The sequence below is a fragment of the Amaranthus tricolor genome, chromosome 10 (genome assembly GCF_026212465.1).
Source record: "Amaranthus tricolor cultivar Red isolate AtriRed21 chromosome 10, ASM2621246v1, whole genome shotgun sequence".
In the NCBI taxonomy this organism is placed as follows: domain Eukaryota; kingdom Viridiplantae; phylum Streptophyta; class Magnoliopsida; order Caryophyllales; family Amaranthaceae; genus Amaranthus; species Amaranthus tricolor.
Genome location: NC_080056.1, coordinates 2,039,879 through 2,058,708, shown reverse-complemented (window position 1 = coordinate 2,058,708; position 18,830 = coordinate 2,039,879). Strand labels below are relative to the sequence as shown.

General features: G+C 34.8%; 1 protein-coding gene and 1 pseudogene across 1 annotated transcript; one reads left to right on the top strand and one right to left on the bottom strand.

Moving 5' to 3' along the window:
- The first annotated feature begins 1,787 nt into the window (after nucleotides 1–1,787).
- On the top strand, nucleotides 1,788–12,815 carry LOC130826237 (uncharacterized). Its single transcript, XM_057691824.1, has 18 exons — nucleotides 1,788–2,378; nucleotides 3,282–3,825; nucleotides 4,146–4,382; nucleotides 5,978–6,069; nucleotides 6,926–7,136; nucleotides 8,028–8,209; nucleotides 8,324–8,563; nucleotides 9,211–9,392; nucleotides 9,472–9,565; nucleotides 9,642–9,698; nucleotides 9,804–9,938; nucleotides 10,277–10,345; nucleotides 10,524–10,637; nucleotides 10,912–11,073; nucleotides 11,151–11,279; nucleotides 11,369–11,470; nucleotides 11,723–11,802; nucleotides 11,894–12,815. The coding sequence occupies exons 1-18, from the start codon at nucleotides 1,836–1,838 to the stop codon at nucleotides 12,162–12,164; spliced, it is 3,444 nt and encodes a 1,147-aa protein (XP_057547807.1). The 5' UTR covers nucleotides 1,788–1,835; the 3' UTR covers nucleotides 12,165–12,815.
- On the bottom strand, nucleotides 12,297–17,760 carry LOC130825915 (AP2-like ethylene-responsive transcription factor At2g41710; annotated as a pseudogene).
- Nucleotides 17,761–18,830: the final 1,070 nt, after the last annotated feature.

Genomic DNA, 18,830 nt, shown 5'->3' with positions numbered 1-18,830 from the left:
CCCATAAAGAAAGGTATGTATTGACCAATGTGTGGTTCTTAATATGCATTTCCTCCTCTTAAAATGCATGCAAGATGCAGCTATTAGCTAGCAGGCATCTCATGCAACATTGCAAGTGGCTCAACACTCATTAAATGCTTCACATAATATAAATAGTAACTTGATACAAACTAATCCTACATACAACATGCACAAATACTAATTGCTTATCGTTTGTCTTGAATTTTTCATTAACTAATTATTATCTAGGCCATGCCATATTCAAACAAAGTTTATCATTTGTCTTGTCGTGCTTTGTTTTGCTATTTAATTTATATGGCGTATGTGTTTTAGGTTTTTTTGTAGATTATTTTCGAGTTGAGAGTCCCATAGCTGTTACGTCTTTATCTCCTTTGATGAGGGTATATTATATGGTAATGTCATTATCCAACCCTTTTCGGACTATAATTATAACTTCTATGCGCAGGATATATTGGATACGATAATGATGTTGTTTGCTAACTAATGTAACTATTTAGCTCCATTACTTGTTATTTCATAGTAACGGTAAATATATCCACTTTATAGTGATGCTTCACTAGTTACAATGAGATCAATTATGTTAGTACACATATAAAAAATCAGTATAATATACTTGTCACATAATATGATCACTTTTTGTAAAGGACTTTTCCAACCATCATTCTCAACTTTTAGATCTTTATCTTTGTAACTAGAGATATATTTATTTCATGTAAAATTAGTATTTTATGTAATGTTTGACATAACTTATTGGTAAAATTTATGAATCATTTCATCATCTGCAATATAAAAAATCAAACCAAAGAAAAGTTTAATATGATTTTCATTTGTCATTGAAAAATAATATAATTTTTTTTTTCATAAATACGATTTTCTGCCAAAATAAATACCTCAAATCTAAACCTTAGTATTAGGTCAACACTATCCAAAATTTACGTGTTAATTTCATTGAAAGAGGCGCTAGCTAAGGCAATGATAGCCTGTGCATTTTCAAGTGTGCTCACGAGGCCCAAATTTTTGGTCTAACAATATAATCTAAATATTTGAATTTATTTTTTGTCAGATGTTTTGAATAGGTTTAATATCGAATTTTGTATTTATATTGATTTTACATAATTATAAATTCATTTTTATATTCGGTGACCAGGTCAAATTAGATTTGATTATAAAGTCAGATGAAATATCAGATCATCAGATCTATTTTGAACACTTTTGATCTAACACACCGTATTATTTTCCAGTTTTTATGAAAGGCAAAGAACAACATGCTTTTATAGACACATGATGCGTTAGCTTGATGATTAAAAATTTTCCCTTTATACTTTTCAATTTTTACCACACACAAAATATATATTACCTTTTCTTTTTGATGTTTAAGTATTCTCTAACATACTTCAAAATCAAATAAAATAATAATTATGTAATATCTTGTTAAACTCAATTCATCATATAATTTTGATAAATTAACTTTTGCCTCAAATTTTAATTTCAAAAATAACTTTTATATTTTTACAAATTATTGTGAGAAACAGTCTCTCTGAGAAATGCATTAAATATATGAGTTAAATAAAACAATCAATTAGTACAAATAAAGAGAAAATAAAAATATGAACTTTTTGAGGTCGTTTTTTTAAAAGACGGTGTATTACAAGAGTAGCTGTTATATTTTTTCACTATATGTAATTAGAAATATTTTAAAAAAAAAAAAAAAGTTAACTTAAACTCAATTAGATGCATCATTAGAGAAAGGTTAAAGTACATTTGCAGCAATTCAAAACCCTTCTCCATAATCAGTTGATCAGTCACACACCACAATGAAGCAAACACCTCCTTCCTCTGCTACACAATCCAATCAAGAAACTACAATGGACGCCATGGAAACATCCTTCTTCGATTCAACAACAGACATTTGCACTCAACTCATACAACGTTATTCTTCTTCTTCAGCTCCGCAACACCGTCATCTCACCGCTACTGCCGCCGCCGTTAAATCTCTTCTTTTAGAAGATTCTCTTCCTCTCTCTCCATTCTCTTACTTCGCCGCCGTCATGACAGCTCTATCTCAACCCTTAAACGATGCCGCTTCTGCCTCTGCTCTCTCTACGCTTCTTTCTATTGTTCTCCCGCTTATTCCAGAATCTTCTATTTCGGCGGAGAAAGCATCCGAGGCGGTTGCGGTTCTTGTTAAGGTATTGGGGAGTGAGGAGAGAGAATTGGTTACGGGGTCTGCTTCTAGTGCGAGGTGTGTGGTTAAATCTTTAGGGATTTTGTTAGGGTTTTGTGATTCTAAGGATTGGAATTCTGTTGAGTTGGGTTTCAAGACTTTGGCTAATTGGTGCATTGATAAGCGGCCTAAGGTAATTTGTTAATTCATTCGATATGTTAATTTTGACCACCTTTTATGATTATGGCTTTGGCATTGTTATTGTTATTGTATATCGAAATTGGAACTATTGTATTTAGGAAATGAGCTCTTGTAGTTGTAGGTTGTATTGTATGGGAACTTTTGAACTTTATTGTGAAAAAGAACATAACTTTGGCATTGTTGTTGAAAGAACAATTTTGGGTGTTCATGTTGTTAAAAAGAACATTGCTTTGTTGCACCCTTAAAACTTAAGATGTCGAATTTGTGATTTTGTGGCTGTGATGTTTGGTTAGATGTATAGTTAAGTCCTAGGTGTTTTGTTTGGCGATTTCTCTCATTTTCTGTGTTTGGTTTGAAAAGGGAATTAATGTGGAATACTTAGTAGGAAAAAGGTTTTCCATTATTTTCCTCCAAAATTGTTGGATTAGAAAGAATCTGTTTTCCTTCACTCTTTCATCTTCAACATTTCCATTTCCCTAGTTTTCCATCAAACTATCATCATCATAACCAGTGTATCCCGCTCATAGGAACTATGAACAGGGTCTGGGGAGGGAAGGAAGACGGCAACCCATATCAATGAGAGGATGCGGCCAAAGAGTCCTCGGCTAGTTTTCCATCAAACCAATCAAAAGAAAATTGAAAATTTATTTATCATTTGCATTTTCCAATAGAAAATTGGATAGAAAGTGCTTTCTGCCAAAGTAAGCACTCCCTTAGTGGAAACAGGAGGAATTACAGTAGATGGTTTTTTTCGTTGTAAGATCACGATAAAGGATTTTGATTTGTGGAAATTATAGTTGGTTTGCTCTAGTTTCACGAGTGGTTAGGGAATATCTAGATTCGTTGGTTCTGAGATTTGAGAAAGCCGTTATAACCTTCTCTTTTTGTATTGCAGGTTAGGAAATGTGCTCTAGTGTATTTAGAAAATGCCCTTAAATCTTTCCAATCTGGAAATGTGAAGAAAAAGGCGAGTAAACTAATTCTGTCATTGCTGGAAACTTACATGTCTACTGCTGTCAAATTGGGTGTTTTACAAAACGTAGATGTATCCGGATACGTGAAACAATATGAAGCTGAACAGTCGGACATTGTCCATGCCCTTAGTCTTGTGAGGGTTTCTTTGCCTTATCTTGGTGACAAGAGTTGTGGAAAAATAATTTTGAAACTGATTGAGCTTCTTGATACATGCTCTTCTACGATTACAAGGCCTGTTCTTAATGGTATTGAAGCATTCTTAGAAGGAGTTGAAGATGATATCATTACTTCAGTGGCTGTCGACATAATTGATGCACTTTCATCATATGTTTCTGTAGAAACAAACACAAATGATGGCATCATTTCCGCAGCAAACTTACTGAAGATTTCTCTTGACAAACTTCATGCAAAAGATATCTCTAAATGGAAGAAGAGTTTTTCTTCTGGAGTTGATGCAATTGCAGGTGAACATACCGATCTTCATAGAAACTATTTTATGAAAACGTTTCATGGATCACACCCACATAAATGAAGTTGTATAGTTTTTTCAAATTGAAATAATATTGCGTTGCTCTTTATTTTGGGGTTGGTTTCGGTTTATATTCTACCCTATATTATCTTTTTTTAGTTATCTGCACTGTACAGTTATATCATGTGTTCAAACCAAAAATCTTCCACTTCCTTTGACCTTGCATCACTTTTTACAATTCAATGTCTAACGTTATCGTATGTAAGAGGTAAATAACTGCTGTGTGCTCCTGGCATTTTCAACTTTGACTGGCAGGCCTTCTTACACGCGAGAATGATATTGCTTTGAAGTCCTCAAATATTTTGAAGAACATGATTTGTGAACAATTGTCTGACGCAGAAATCCAGTCTGCTTGTGATTTAGATAACAATGATAAAGAATCTCAAGCAATTGCATCTATGTGCTCCACCTTCCTGAAATTGTTGGATTCTTTTGCTGGGATTCCCAATGAACAGATATTAGCTGCTATATCAGTTCTATTTCTCAAACTTGGTATGTAAATTGAACTATTGAAGATGCTTTTCTTATTTCATTTTTTGTTCTTCAAAGTCTCTTTGTTTTGTTAAAATAACCTTCTAACAGGATCCTGTAGCTCTGTTTATTTGTAGTAGCTCTGCTCAGTTGTAAAAGATCGTATTGTTGATTTGGTATTGTGATCTTGTTGAGCCCTAACAAAATTAAAGATCCAATCTCCCTGAAGAGCTGTGTAATATGATGCGAAATTCAATGCATGTTTTCAAATTATAGTTTCTGTGGAGTGTTTGTATTAAGGTTTTCTTCCAAATTGACTAATTTTATGAATGATTAAATTATTGATTGATTTAGTGCGTGTGTGTGAGTAAGCATTTTGTGGCTACATTTCTTACAAACTTTTAAGATGTTCTTCTGTTGTGATAATTTTTGCTGTTTGAATTAGCTGTTTTTCGATAGGTTAGATGATCAAATATCGTATTGGCTAAATTGTCACTTTGAGTGAGGTGGTTCAATTATCTCAGTTCATATCTTAACTTCTCGATCAAGATTATATGTACTTCCTCCGTTCTATATTACTTGCACCAAACCAACTTTTGCACTATTCATCGTTCTATGGTAACTTACATATTTTGGCTATTATACGAGAAAAAAAATAGTCATGTGGATCTTGTTTTATTCGTCTCGTCGCTTATTTTCATAATATCAAATTTTTGTAAATTTTAGTTATGTATAATTGTAGATATAAACAATCCGACAAACGCATTGTATTGCACAAAAATGTGTTTGTGCAAGTATTTTGGAATTGAGGAAGTATATGATAAGTATTTGTATGATTCTAATCCAAGGTAACCTTCTTAGGACAAGTAGATACTAGATAACTATGAAAATAATTATTCTTACTAAGGATTCTTTTTATTAATGCAACATTGAATATAAACCCAGAAAATAATTAATCAACACTTCAAATTTCTGTAATTGTATTTGTGACCTAACAGAAGTCAATCCGAAACCTCTTTCGTATCACTAACAAGGATAAGGAAGCGTACATCTAAAACCCCGGTGGGAGCCACATGATAGCATAGGAGTAATGAATCTTTCAGCTTACACTTGTTGATATACAATATTCTTCTGATGATCACATTGATTTGTTTTGATTCATATAGGCAACCTGATACGTTGGATTTCAGGGTTTGGCGCTGTTGCAATACTTTTTTTTTTTTTGAAACATTGAAATGTAAAACTTCGTAAAAATCATTTATTCATCTGTTTCCACATTCTTGCATTTTTTTGGTGATTGGCATTTGCGCTTTATTGTCTCCCTTTTAGATGCCATCTACTTGCATCTGTTTTATTCTTTACGGGAGCTTCTTGTCCATCATTTTTTTCCCTGGTGGAAAGACTTAGTATGATTATTATATAATTTATCTTCTATCTCTTTAATTGGAAGTTCAAACTTGCTTATACATTATTTATTAGATTAGACAAGATACTGGAAGCATGTACATTTATCTTCTCACTAGTTTTTTACTTTTTTATGTTTCTTTCTTAAATCAGTAATCTTGTTTTTTCTTTTCACCTCTGATAAGCGATGAATTTCTGTGTCAATGTATTAGGTCGCAGCTCATTTTCATATATGAGGAATATTGTTCTTAAGTTGGGGGAGATGTTTACTCATGCTGATGGCAACAAATATGAAATAAATCATGTGAGTATATTGTTTTCAGTGTGCAAGGGATGTGAGCTTTCACTTCTGCCTGCATAATTTCTTTGTGTGTGTTGTACTCAAGTCTTTATGGTTGACTCTGTTGTTGATGACTTCCTTCTATCAGAGCGACTGGTTTCAGTTTTTTTGATTGACATACATGGAAAACTGTTTAAATATCCGCTGTTCAAAGTCGTAAATATAATTTGCTACCGCTGAGGTTTCAGAATAAGAAGTGAACCTCAAACCTGGGGACAAGTTCGCAGGCTATGTTTGGAATTGGAGTAAATATTAAGGGAGAAATACAATTCAAACTAAGAAGACAAGGCTATTAGAACTAGAGTATGAAGTTAAGAGAATATAACTGTTGTCAAGGGCAAGAAATGTTTTTAAGCTTAAAAGTTATGGAGAAGGATGAATGGATGAATTAGTCCCCTCAAAATATTTCATCAAACCATTGATCAATATGTCACTCGTTGAAAGTAACTATCTTTTTTAATATTAACCCTGTTTTGTTTGAAATTTTTTTATGATTCTATTTTCTATTCACTTTTTTATAGTGTGATTCTGGCTTCACCCAACATACTGATTGCATGTAATCCTTTTTCTATGTGATGCTTGTTATTATTTATCACACCTTGAAGCTTTCACTGTTCAACAATAACAACATTCTATTATCCCATTCCTTTTTTCTGTGATGCTTGTTCTTAATTCTCATGCCCTCATATTTTCACTATGCAACTCACAATACATTTATAGATTTTCTGACAGTTGTTTTCGTCTTTTTCCCTCTTTTGCAAACAATACTTTTGTTTTGTAAACAACTTAAAGGTATTGAAAATAATTGGCTTTTTTGCAGTTGCAAATATGTTTTGGATGTGCTGTGGTTGCAATGGGAGTGGAGAATATTTTAACCCTTGTTCCAATATCGTTTAATGTGGAAACTTCAACATGTGCAAACATGTGGATGATACCAATTCTTAAGAACTATACCTGTGGGGCATCCCTGGGATATTTTGTGGAGCACATTGCACCAATCGCTCAGTCTCTTCAAAAGGCTTCCCGTAAAGGTAATGTGATGCTTGACTTGGGCTTAGGAAGTTATTACTTTGGTTACTATCTGTTCTTTTCTTTTAATGGATGGAAAAAAGGGTGGGGGCTATTAGAGCTTTTGATAGCAGCCCAAGAATTGCTATCTTAAGATGGTCTTCTAGGCAACTTAAATGTGTTTGTGTGCGTATTGCGGGGGGGGGGGGGGGGGGGGGGGGGGCGGGTGCTTGCCTTTGATGAAAGTCGGACTGGTTTTTGTCTGCTGTATAGGTATTTTCTGTTGTATGATTGGGTTTACTTACTAATGCATCTTGGGGAACTCATGTACCGTGTCAGATAAGTGATTGTACTGCATTTTGTGGTACTCGTGTACAGAGAAAGGTTTGTTGGAAAGGGGAGAGATTTGCCAAGGTTGTACTGATATGCTGTTGAGGAATGTAATACTAAATGCTGAGGAATTGATTAATTTTACGGTTAAATGTATGCAATAGTTGCTCTGTCTGACATTAGGACATTACTTCATCTAATTTTCTTTTTTGCCTAGTATCTGATTCTGAACAAGTGATGTGATAAAAGTAGTAAGTATATATGTTATAAGATTTTGTGTCCATCTTTTGGGTAGTCTTCCCGTTAATGTCCACTGCTCATCATTTGTTTGTCTTTTATTGTTTTCTTAAACCAAGGGAAGTAGATTATTCGATTTTCTTAAAAAAATTTGTAAAATTGGATAATAAACAGCTACTTCAATCAAATATAATGCTGCATGGAATATCATATGCATATCATTCTTTGCATCCCTTTTCATTTACTAGTTTTTGAAACTCTTGATAGTGAGAAAATGTTTGGCTTTTGTGTAAATTACATGGTAACAAGTCACCAATATTGCAACTTAAAATTGGTGCCTTTTCCAGTTAGAAAGTCAGTAATAGGACAAGATCTGCAGGCTTATGCCCATGGCTTATGGGGGCTCGTACCTGCCTTTTGTCGTCATCCAACTGATATTAGTAAAAGTTTTCACTCTTTTGCAAAGTTGATGCTTGTCCGGCTGAAGAAAGATGCTTTTTTGCTTGAAGATATCGCTCAGTCCTTGCAGGTTCGACTTCACCATTTCCCCAAATATTAATGTAGTCCATGTTGGTTCCTTTGTTCTGTCTGTCTAATAGTTTCATCTTTGTGTAAGCTTTTGCTAATCTTGCTTCTTGTGTAGGAACTTGTAACTCAAAACAAGGTTTTGCCGAAACCTGATGCTGCTAATATCAAACCCAGAGAGTATTCCACTGAGTTCTGTTTGGATGATTATCTATTGGAGAAGAGAAACATGTTCTGTTATTCCAAGAAAGCCGCTGCCAGAAACCTCAAGGCTTTATCCTTGTATTCAAAAGAACTGCTATTGGCACTGATGAAGATTTTTCTTGATTCAACTCCTGAAAAGCGTTCATACCTAAAGGTATTTATAAATATATTATCAGTTTGTAAACAATGTTATAGAAAAATGTGATACTTCTTTTGTTACTCTTGACTAGGTGTATATTTGTCTTGAAAATTTTCTGTACTTGAGCTCCATTGGTCTATGACGTGCATAAATGAGAATTGGAATATATGTATAGGATACTGTGGATCAGGAAGGAAGTTTAGTTATTGAAAATCTGTGATATGAGAGGGCTACCTTGTTCCTTCAGGTGCAGAAATGTTAGTTTATAAGTGGGAATAGAGCCTTTTTGGAATTCCCTTATTTGATAAAACCTTTATAATTACAAAACTACCTTGAAAAATCAATTTGATGCTACTTGTGTACAGAAGAAAGATTTTGAGCCTTGTTGTTGGGAGGGTCTTTTTACCGGGGACAAATTCACCAATGAAAAATTAATTTCTTAAGTTGACAGCTAAAATTCCTAAATGTATCTATATCTTCACAATTATCTGAACAACCTCTCAGAAATTGGGATGTAAAAGATCTTGCCAATCTTCTAGAATTTATTAGCCAATCTTTATATAGAAACTTGGTTAGTTTTATTTGATGTCTTGTTTAGTTGGTTATATATCATGCATCTCATAGTCTTCTATATTCTCATACAAAGAACTTGCTCTTCTCAGAAAGCTATTGGTTGCCTGGCTTCCGTCTCCAACTCCTCTGTCATGAAAGAAATTTTAATTTCGTCCCTTGGGAGGTTCCCATTAGTGAAGGCTATTTCAGTATACGAAGATTCTGATTCATCAAATGCATTACCTAATGAGACTTCATTAGATTCAAGCTCTGTTGATGATAACTCACAGTGGTTGGTGCCTTTTGTTGCTGCTATTTTATATTCATGGGAAACAATATTCATGGGAAACAGTTGGATTGATTTTGTGTAGGTCTTTGATACTTGATCTAGCTTCATCCATTGTGGAGGGAGCGGATGAGGATCTTATCAGATTGATCTTTGGATTGGCAAAGCATGCACTGCAGGTCTGTTGTCAAATGTCCCAGTTAAACTTATGTTGGTTACAGTACAGAGAGCTAATGTATGTGTTTTGTGACTCAGACTGGTGATGGCGTAGGTGTCACTGAAGCTTATTATACTTTGAGTTGTATCCTAAAGGTTGGTGTTTACTTCCTAACTTTTACCAGTGTTTTGGTGTAATTTTTGACAAGGTTGTAGACTTACTGTCATGTTTGATATATCTGTGTTTTTTGATATCTTCAGGAACATCCTTGGTTTTGCTCTTCAAAAATGGAAGACCTTGTTGATTTCATAATTGGCTTGAAGTCTCCAGCTGATATTGCTTCTTTTACCAACCGTCTAAGTTGTCTTTACCTATTGTTGGTCTATGCTTTGAAGGTAGAGCTTCTATATGTATTGTCTATAAATTGTATTGCAATAAGCATTTTCATATGAATGCATTTTTCTTCAAACACTTATAATTTTCGAAAGTGGCAGTATTATTTTTTAAGAATAGGATGTGAGCTTAGTTGACTTTAGTTGACGATCAACTCAAAAGTTGTGGCATTGCAGAGCATTCTACTAATTTTGGCTTCTTGTTTGTTTTGGGCATTGTCAATTCAGATTTGTAGATGAGGTGGTTTTATGGTTTTGTAAAACTTAATTGTATTGTTTTAAAACCTCGTTATGGGTTAACAGATAGGAAATGTTATTGACGATGAGTTTAACTTCTGCAGAATAATTCAGATGTGGAGAACACGAAGCCTTTCCATATTTTGAATGAGGTTATACTTGCGCTAAAAGATGTGAGTGTTTTCTCTATAATTTTGGCTGCATGTACTCCTTCGTTTAATTGTAAAAATTGTGTGAAATAACTCCTTGGTTTTTTTCTCCGAACCCCCCACCGTAGGTGGGAGCCACTTAATGGCATTAGGGTACTGGAATGATGATGGTGATGATGATGATGATGATGTTATCTTTCAGTCCAGGGAAGAGGCCAGGAAAGCAGCTTATGACGTCTTGCTCAGAATTAGTTCGTGCTTAGAAGATTCATCGTCTGCTGATTGTGATGGACCATACTACAGACTGATTAATATGGTAGGACATTATTACTCTCTGAACTTTCTGTTTTGAGGATTCAAATTCTCATTATGTAAATATGCCTTATCAGAATAAACTCTGAAACTGTATTGTTAGGTTACTTTTGAGTTAGACTGTGGCTTGTTATTGATTTGATGGTTTCTACACATAACTTCATGGTTGTTTTTTTTGGGTGGTGCTCTTCTATGATTTTACAATGAAGTTCTAAATGTAATGGCTGTTATTACCACAACATGACACGATTCTTTTTTCCATGATATAAAATGATCAGATTCTAGGGTATCTCTCTGGTCCATCACCTCATATAACGAGTGCAGCAATCTCTGCGTTGTCTGTGCTTGTATTTAAAGAACCGGAGCTCTGTTTAAAAGTTCCCAATGTTATTTCCTCCATTGCATCCTTGCTGCAGACAAAAGCTGTGGAGACAATTAAGGTTGGTGCATTATGAAATTATATGGCACTTAACCGATAGCCTGGGCTTTAAGTAATTGCCATCGGTTACCATTGCAGGCTGCTTTGGGCTTTATCAAAGTGTTGGTTTCATGTCTAGAAGCAAAAGATTTGCAGAATTTTGTCTCGGTTATTGTAGACGGAGTTGCTCCATGGTCGTCTGTCTCGAGGCATCATTTTAGATCAAAAGTATGTTTTAATTGAAGTAGACCTATGTTAATTGTATTGATGTGTTTGCATGAACTCACAAGGTATTTCTGTCCCCTTGTATTTTCTAGGTTACTGTCATATTGGAGATCATGATACGAAAATGTGGTCTCCCCACAATAAAGTTGGCCACTCCTGGAAGATATGAGTCATTCATCAGAAAGGTTTCACAGGTATGTGTTTGTTTGTCTTCCTTTTTGCTTTAATGGGTTTATAGTTTTCATACTGCAAAAACAAGGCCGCATCACTATATCGCGACGTATTGTAAGGGTTTTCGAGTTTACGATGGCCGAAATATAGGAGCCTCATTGATCGCAAAATCACCTGCATTGACCACAAAATCTGTTTCACGACCGTCGACTATGACCGAAATCGTATTTTTTCACTATGATAGTTTTATCATGATCCTTATTTAACAAATGCAGATTCGTCATGGGAAGACAACTTCTGAGGAAGCGGGCTCAGATGCTTCGAACCCACAGCTTTCTGATGCCCCTGTAAACAGGTTTACCTTCTTTACTCTTTGTCCCCCTTGTCATCAGCCTTTGTTGCAATAGCCTATATCCTAACTGTTTAATGGCATCTTAATCTGGCAGGCCGAAAAAGAGGTCAAGTAATGAGATGACCGACAATAGAAATGGTTCGAAATTTCAGATAAATAAGAGGAGGAAATCATTTCAAAATTATCAGTCACCTGGTGCTGCTAGAAGAACTGGTGTGGGATTTGATCAAAAGACCAATCATTTTAAGCATAGACAATCAAAATTCGGTCAGAATGAACATGAGCGGAATTTTCATCAAGCATCCGAGAGTAACCAAATGAAAAATAGACAAAAGTATGGCCATAAGAGAAGACCAAGGCGTTAGTTATATACATGTTTTTGATACCGAAGAGCAAAATTTTGATAGTAGAGCTGGCAATGTATTGCATGATTTAGAAGATGCGGTGTTGGTAGAACAAGTTGAGTGTGTCATAGTTAAGTCTAGTCTTGTTACTTTTTATTGTTGAGTAAACAAACCATTTCCAATTTTGATAGTTTCAGTAAGCACAGTTGCATTTATTGCTGGCTTGCAAAATTTGGAATTAGTGAATGGCTCCTGGAAACATTAATATATAATGGGCATGGCTACTCCAGCATGAATCGAGAGTTAAAACTTATCTGAGCAAGTTGACGAATTTTGAATATGTATTTACTTGATATTTGTTTGAAGATAGTTGTTGATGGCTTCGGTGCCTGAAATCTAAAATGTTTCCGCTAAATGGTATCGGTAGGTTATGGATGTGCTAGTTTTGTCTCAAAAAGCCAAGAAAGATAAAACTAACTATTTTTTGAACTCAAATGTCAATTTTGTCTTCAATATAGAGGGGAAATCAACCATTAATGTAAACTCTTTGATCAAATGGTTTGAAGATTTTTCCTTTACATCCTTAACTCGGCATCAAATAAAAAGAAATACTACCTCGGTCCCTATGTTACCATGAGTTTACGACAAAAGCCATGACAAGTTAACAAGTGGAAAATATTAAATATAAATAATATTTATTACAAATAGGAAAACTACAAATAGAAACTACCATCAATATATAACATTAATCTTTTAAATGTATACTTAACAAATGATGGTCTTGCTAATTCAATTGTGAAAAAGTCGATCTTCAATTCTTCACCTTTGACATTATACCTAGTATATCCCTCTCACTTACATATGTTTCATAAACAAAAGTATCAACTATTACTATCATAGGAAAAGTTTCCAGGCTAGTGTTGCCTGCAGAAACGGTACAGTTTACAGTTGCGTGGAAGAACTGATCGTGGTGGCTATATGCCCATATACTACCAGCATATGTCTAGGGAATTTAGACCACCAAACCTAGGCTAGTTGCAGCTTCTAATTGGTACATAGTAGTTGTTCCTCACACGAAACGAGATGCATGCTAGAGCTGTTTCTCTTCATGTATATATGATACTTTTAAGCTGGCTTTGAACTCTATCATATAGATTTTGTTCATACTCGTACTGAACACTGTAGTCGTGAGCATGTCTTTGGCTCCACACTTGTAATAGATTAGAACACGGTTTTCGTCACCCTTCTTCCTGCCTGAAGAAGCTGTAGGTCGAGCTTGTATCTGTTTTCGTGCCCTGCAAGCTCAGTGAAGAAGGAAAACTGTTCAGACAATTGAGTGGCACTTGTGATGAATTAGGATTTATGCAAAATGACACCCAAAATTTACGATGTTATGAGGCAATTTTACTATATATCTAAACTGTCATTTTTTCATGATTGAGTCCATTCATCACCAAACAGTTAAGAGAATGATTGTTACGTCGCCCTATTATAAAGCACCAGAAAAGGTCTTGGTAAAAGTCAGAACGCACAAATATATTGTAGAATTGTAGGCAAAACAAAAAACAGAATTAAGCAAGCAGTAACCATGTAACCAAACCTTGGAAGTTCTGAAAGTCGTTTGCAGGCAAAACAGACAATAAAGGCTTCCAAAGAATCGAGTCTGCTAGGGGATCAATAGAATTGTAGTTCGTTGAGAGCAGTGTAGTGAGTAACTATGACAAACGAAACACGTTATTGTGAAGTGGAAATCCGCCTATTCCAAGAGCAGACCCCAGTCTATCAATTGCAGCATCACCACTTTGATTTCTGAACAGTGTTTTCACTATCAATCATGTTAATTTTACACTGGTTCTCCTTCTCATCATTATCATACACTGCTTCCTTTGATTTAGATGCTTTCTCTTGCATGTTCTTGTATGCAGTAGATCTCGTTAATATGCTCAAAGAAGAAGTAGCAGATCCTTGAATTCTCTTTACTTCATAGGAAGTTCCCAACTTGGGCAGCTGATAAGGTTTAATAGATTGGACTTCCCGTTCTCGTGATTTGAGCTCAGTCCCAACTTCCTCATCGTTTGTATGCTTTCCGACCTCCAATTGACAAGTTTTGTTCAGACACCACCACTTGATATAACCTGTCAAATCAAATTTTCTTTCCACGGGAAAACCTCCAGGATAGTCATCTTCAGCTAGTATATCTTCTTTACCTCGAGAAAAAATTGTTTATTCAGAAACTCAGATTCAAAGAAGGAAACACTTAAAAGCAACCCATCAAGAGAAGTTTCTTAGTACCATTATGAATTCCATGTAGATATTCAGTTGCAGTAGCACGACGCAATGATGGTTCCCATCAACCAATGTATATAACAAATAACAAATTATGAACAGAACTTAAAACGTTCAGGTTAAAATGTTTATGAACAATTATCATCTTGACTACTATAATGGACTATATTAAAATGGTTAAATCATGTGCACTTATTTATGTGAAGTGATGATGTTTGTTAACAAGAGGCAATGAAAACAACCTCTTTGTTAACATTAACAAGTGTAAGTATGCATACATCAGACCTACATTCAATGGCACTGGGGTAGTGAAATGATGACTAATCATCTTGAAAATAAGTAGCAAATCATAAAAACACGGGTAATTTATGAATCAAAATTACTGAAATGAGAAAGAAGAAGGTAACATTGAGGGATCAAGCATACCTTGAAAGCGCACGATATTTAGCTATACCTCTTGAAAGGCCACTACTCTTTCTGCATAGACCATAATAAGACCGTCAACGTAGTTTTTTTTTTTTTCCAAAATGCATACATAGCAAGATAAAAGGAACAAGGGAAAGAATATGGTAAAGGCTGATGGTTCTTACCTTCTAAGTGATGCAAGGTAATCCTCTCTGGAGACATTCTGCATTTCTTCTAAATCTCTACTATAATCTGTGACCTGCATCACTCTACCAGCATTATTAATGAATTAATTTTCAAGTTATTCCAGATCTCCGGCTTAAAATTTTGTTACATTTTGCTAGATTTACTATGATGTCACGAATAAAAAATGTATATACAAGATGAATATGTTTTGAATAAATTGTTTCAAGAGAATGAAAGGGAGCACTACTCATTGATGCTTTTCCTATATCTAGATATGACTCGGAGGAATGGACAACGACGCATATATAATGTAAGGACTAAGGATGCTCCCTTATTAACCAAAGCTTACAACTTGGAAAGATTTGGTGAGAGAACACAAGTCCAACTCTCACTTAATCCCTTCTCTCTGTTTCCTTCCCTTCTCTTTCCCACTATACCCTTATCAAACAACTGAAAATAGTTAAAAAAACGCTGAACGCACATATCCGTTTAACAATTTTTGACTTAGATACGAGGCATAGAACTTGGTGTCTCACTGGAAAGTTGATAAGAGTTCCTGGGCCCCCAGTACTTCAAGGCTGCAAGAGTATATGCTCTAGCTGCAGCTTCCTCATCATCATATGCCCCTAAGCACATCACAATTTATGTTTGAGTCAGAAAATAATGTATGTGGATAAGCAAGAGCTATACCTTTGAGAAAAGCAATCATGTACTTACCCAAATACACTGGAAAGAACATATTGAGCCCCGGTTCATCAGTTTGGAAGGCCAACGACGAACAAAATTATGTCAGATATTTTTTAATCGAATTTACCTTGTATCAAAAAGAAGCACATATGCCAACTTTAAGACAGAAGAGAGGGAGAGAAAGGTTTCATGAGAAGACAATGAGGACCTTGTTTACCTTTCTTATTCTGATTATGGTTCCAAGTGCTTTTGTCCCAAAGGTGAGCTTCATAGCGACCAGTCCATCTATGCCTAATGTTCCACATTTTCCGAAAGAAAACCACATCAGTCACAAATGATTAAAAAAAACAATGTGCATTTGCTTTTCACATCAAGAAATCATCCTTGAAAATCTGCATTTCTCTTCACTTCCATAAAAATTGATGAAAAAAAAATTGCTTTTGATATTTTAACACGAAGCCAGTAAATAAACATCATTTTATTGGCAAGACATTGGATTCCATGTTCTTTTGCTACATTGGCCCATGCACCTATATTACTCGAAGTCTTTATTTCCCTTCACGGGGTCTTTGTCAAATGCTCAATGTTTCCACACGAGTATGGACACTTTAAACTCCATCTTAAGACGAAAATTACACAATTATCATAAAATGGTCCTATAGGATAGCCAACTACATATACACAAGCCCACCCTTACCCCATACTAGTATTCAAGTCTTGAGTAAAGTAACTCCTATACCACATCTAGTGTCTCCATCTCTTGACAAAATAGGTGAGTGTAAGGACTAGTTACATATCCATAGCACTCTAGTCCAAATAACCTACCTTCAAGTACACAATCTAGTATTTCAAATCCTCAAAGAAAAAATTGCAAGCACTTTTAGAAATTCCATCACTTCTATTCCTATCATAAAAGATAACAAGTTCAACTCCCAACGTAACATACAAGTCCTTTCGCATTCTCATCTCCATCTTTAGCTTTAACCCAAAAACATGACCTATTTAGCCCAAATAACTAGTCTTTCTTCCATTATTACACTTGAAAGTTGACACATGCTTATAACATAAAGATATATAATTACACTTGGGATTCTATGTTGTCGAGGCCTTACCCATCCTCATGGGGAATCTAAGCCCGGGTCTGCCTAGGCTGTGGCTCAATATTTTATAAAAAATACCCTATTAGTATTAATTGTGTCGGTTCAACACACATATGGATAGACAAGTGTGAGACCCATCCAATAGTTGCATCCTAGATTCGCCCTGCTTCCCCCAAAACCACCTTTTATCAAACTAATGTAAATTAATATTGGAAGCTCCTAATTTTGGGCTCTATGTTGTCGGGCACCATACGTAGGAAGTAAACTAAGAAGGCAAGGTATCCCATAACCAACTCATCACATCAAACAATCCCAACTTAGATTATGCACTCAACAGTCAATACAACTACAATATACATAAATCAATCAAAAACAATCAATTCACCCCAAAAAGAACTCAAACACAACAGAATTTCAAGTTGCATGAGCAAAACCCGATTATCGAACCCTAAATTTCGAAATTCAAATAGAGAAAAACCTGGTTACTCCACGATAAATAGAAGTACGTTTTCCAGCAGTAGAAGGAGTGATTTTACTGATCCTTTCTTTAGCAGTACACCCTCTTTCCCTTTTCACTTTCTTCATTATTGTTGCCGTCATCTTCACCGTTACTCTTCCGTCACCTACGTCGTTCACATCGCCGCCAGATGTTGACGCCATCTCCGTTAATCTCCAACGGACAAAAAGTTTCAAAATATAATCTGTATCCTAATTTCTATGTTAATTATACGCACAAAACGTAGTAGTATCCTATAAATTAATATATCATCAATGGCAGAAAAAAGAAATAGTACAGCTGAAAATGATTGTTTAGCGAAACATGAACACTAAGAAAGATAAAAGAAGGGTAAAGTTGAAAATTTTGGCAAAATAAAAAGAACTCTCAACGGCTAAGTTAGGCGAAGAACTACAAAGATTGTGTTAGTAAATAGTTCCTCCCTTCCGGTATAGTCGCACCATTAAAAAAATAAACATTATTTATTTATTTTTTTAATTTGTGATTAATTCGTAATCTATAAGTTAAAACATAGTCAAGTAAAATTTTGTTTGATTCGTCTTGATGTAAAGATTATTAATATCAAATTTTTTATAATTTTATATTATACATAATTATAGATATTAAAGATTAAATTAGTGGATTGGACCGCGTGAAAAAGCAAATGTTGTAAGTATTTTGGAACGGAGGAAATAACAGTTTATTTGTGAACTTAATAAATCACCCGGTAGAATATAATAGGACGAGATTTTTGTTATTTTAATTTATCTTTTTTTTTTTGTTTTGTTTATTTTAATATTATTCTTTTTATCTTTTTGTAGTGATTTACAAATTATGGTTATTGATTAGAAATTTTTGAGAACTGTATGGGTGGTTCTGGCGTTTCGGTATCTATGTTAGAGTAACAAAATATCATGGGGCGTCAACTTTCAGCTTAAGCTTTTGGTTGAGTTAGTTCCATGACATGATATCAAAAGCCCATGATATCAAAAGCAAACGTGACAAGAGGGCACAGGTTTGAATATCAACCACCCTTTATTTAAATTGGAATATACAACGCTTATGCTCATCTACACTTCTAATCTAATGGGCTCTCGTGTGAGAGAGCGTGTTAAAGTATATAACATATCATGGGGCCTCAACTATCAGCTTAAACTTTTGGTTGAATTGATTCCTTAACAATCTATTCGGTGCACATACGGTTCAAAATAAATTCGGCGATCCGATATTCACCCGACCTTTAATTGAATCCGAATTGATCCGACTTCAAAATAAATTTAATATTATATAAACATCAATGTGGCTACAAGACCAGATTTTAAACCGACCCGAAACACTTAACCAGAAATCAACCCGATAACCCAAATGAACACTTCTTGGTGTAGCTATTTGCTATTGAATTCAACTCCGGTTCAACTAGACCCCGAGACAAATAATTTGATTCAAATTCTATGAAAAGAATTTGGCTCTGAATTGAAGTCGGATTGAAGTTTGAACTCATAAAATAACCTAACGATTAGACTTAAC

Coding starts and splice junctions, on each gene's coding strand:
- LOC130826237 (XM_057691824.1), top strand. CDS start 1,836: ATGAAGCAAACACCTCCTTCCTCTGCTACACAATCCAATCAAGAAACT. Junction 9,393..9,471: donor GTTGATGATAACTCACAGTG/GTTGGTGCCTTT, acceptor GATTTTGTGTAG/GTCTTTGATACTTGATCTAG. Junction 9,566..9,641: donor TGGCAAAGCATGCACTGCAG/GTCTGTTGTCAA, acceptor TTTGTGACTCAG/ACTGGTGATGGCGTAGGTGT.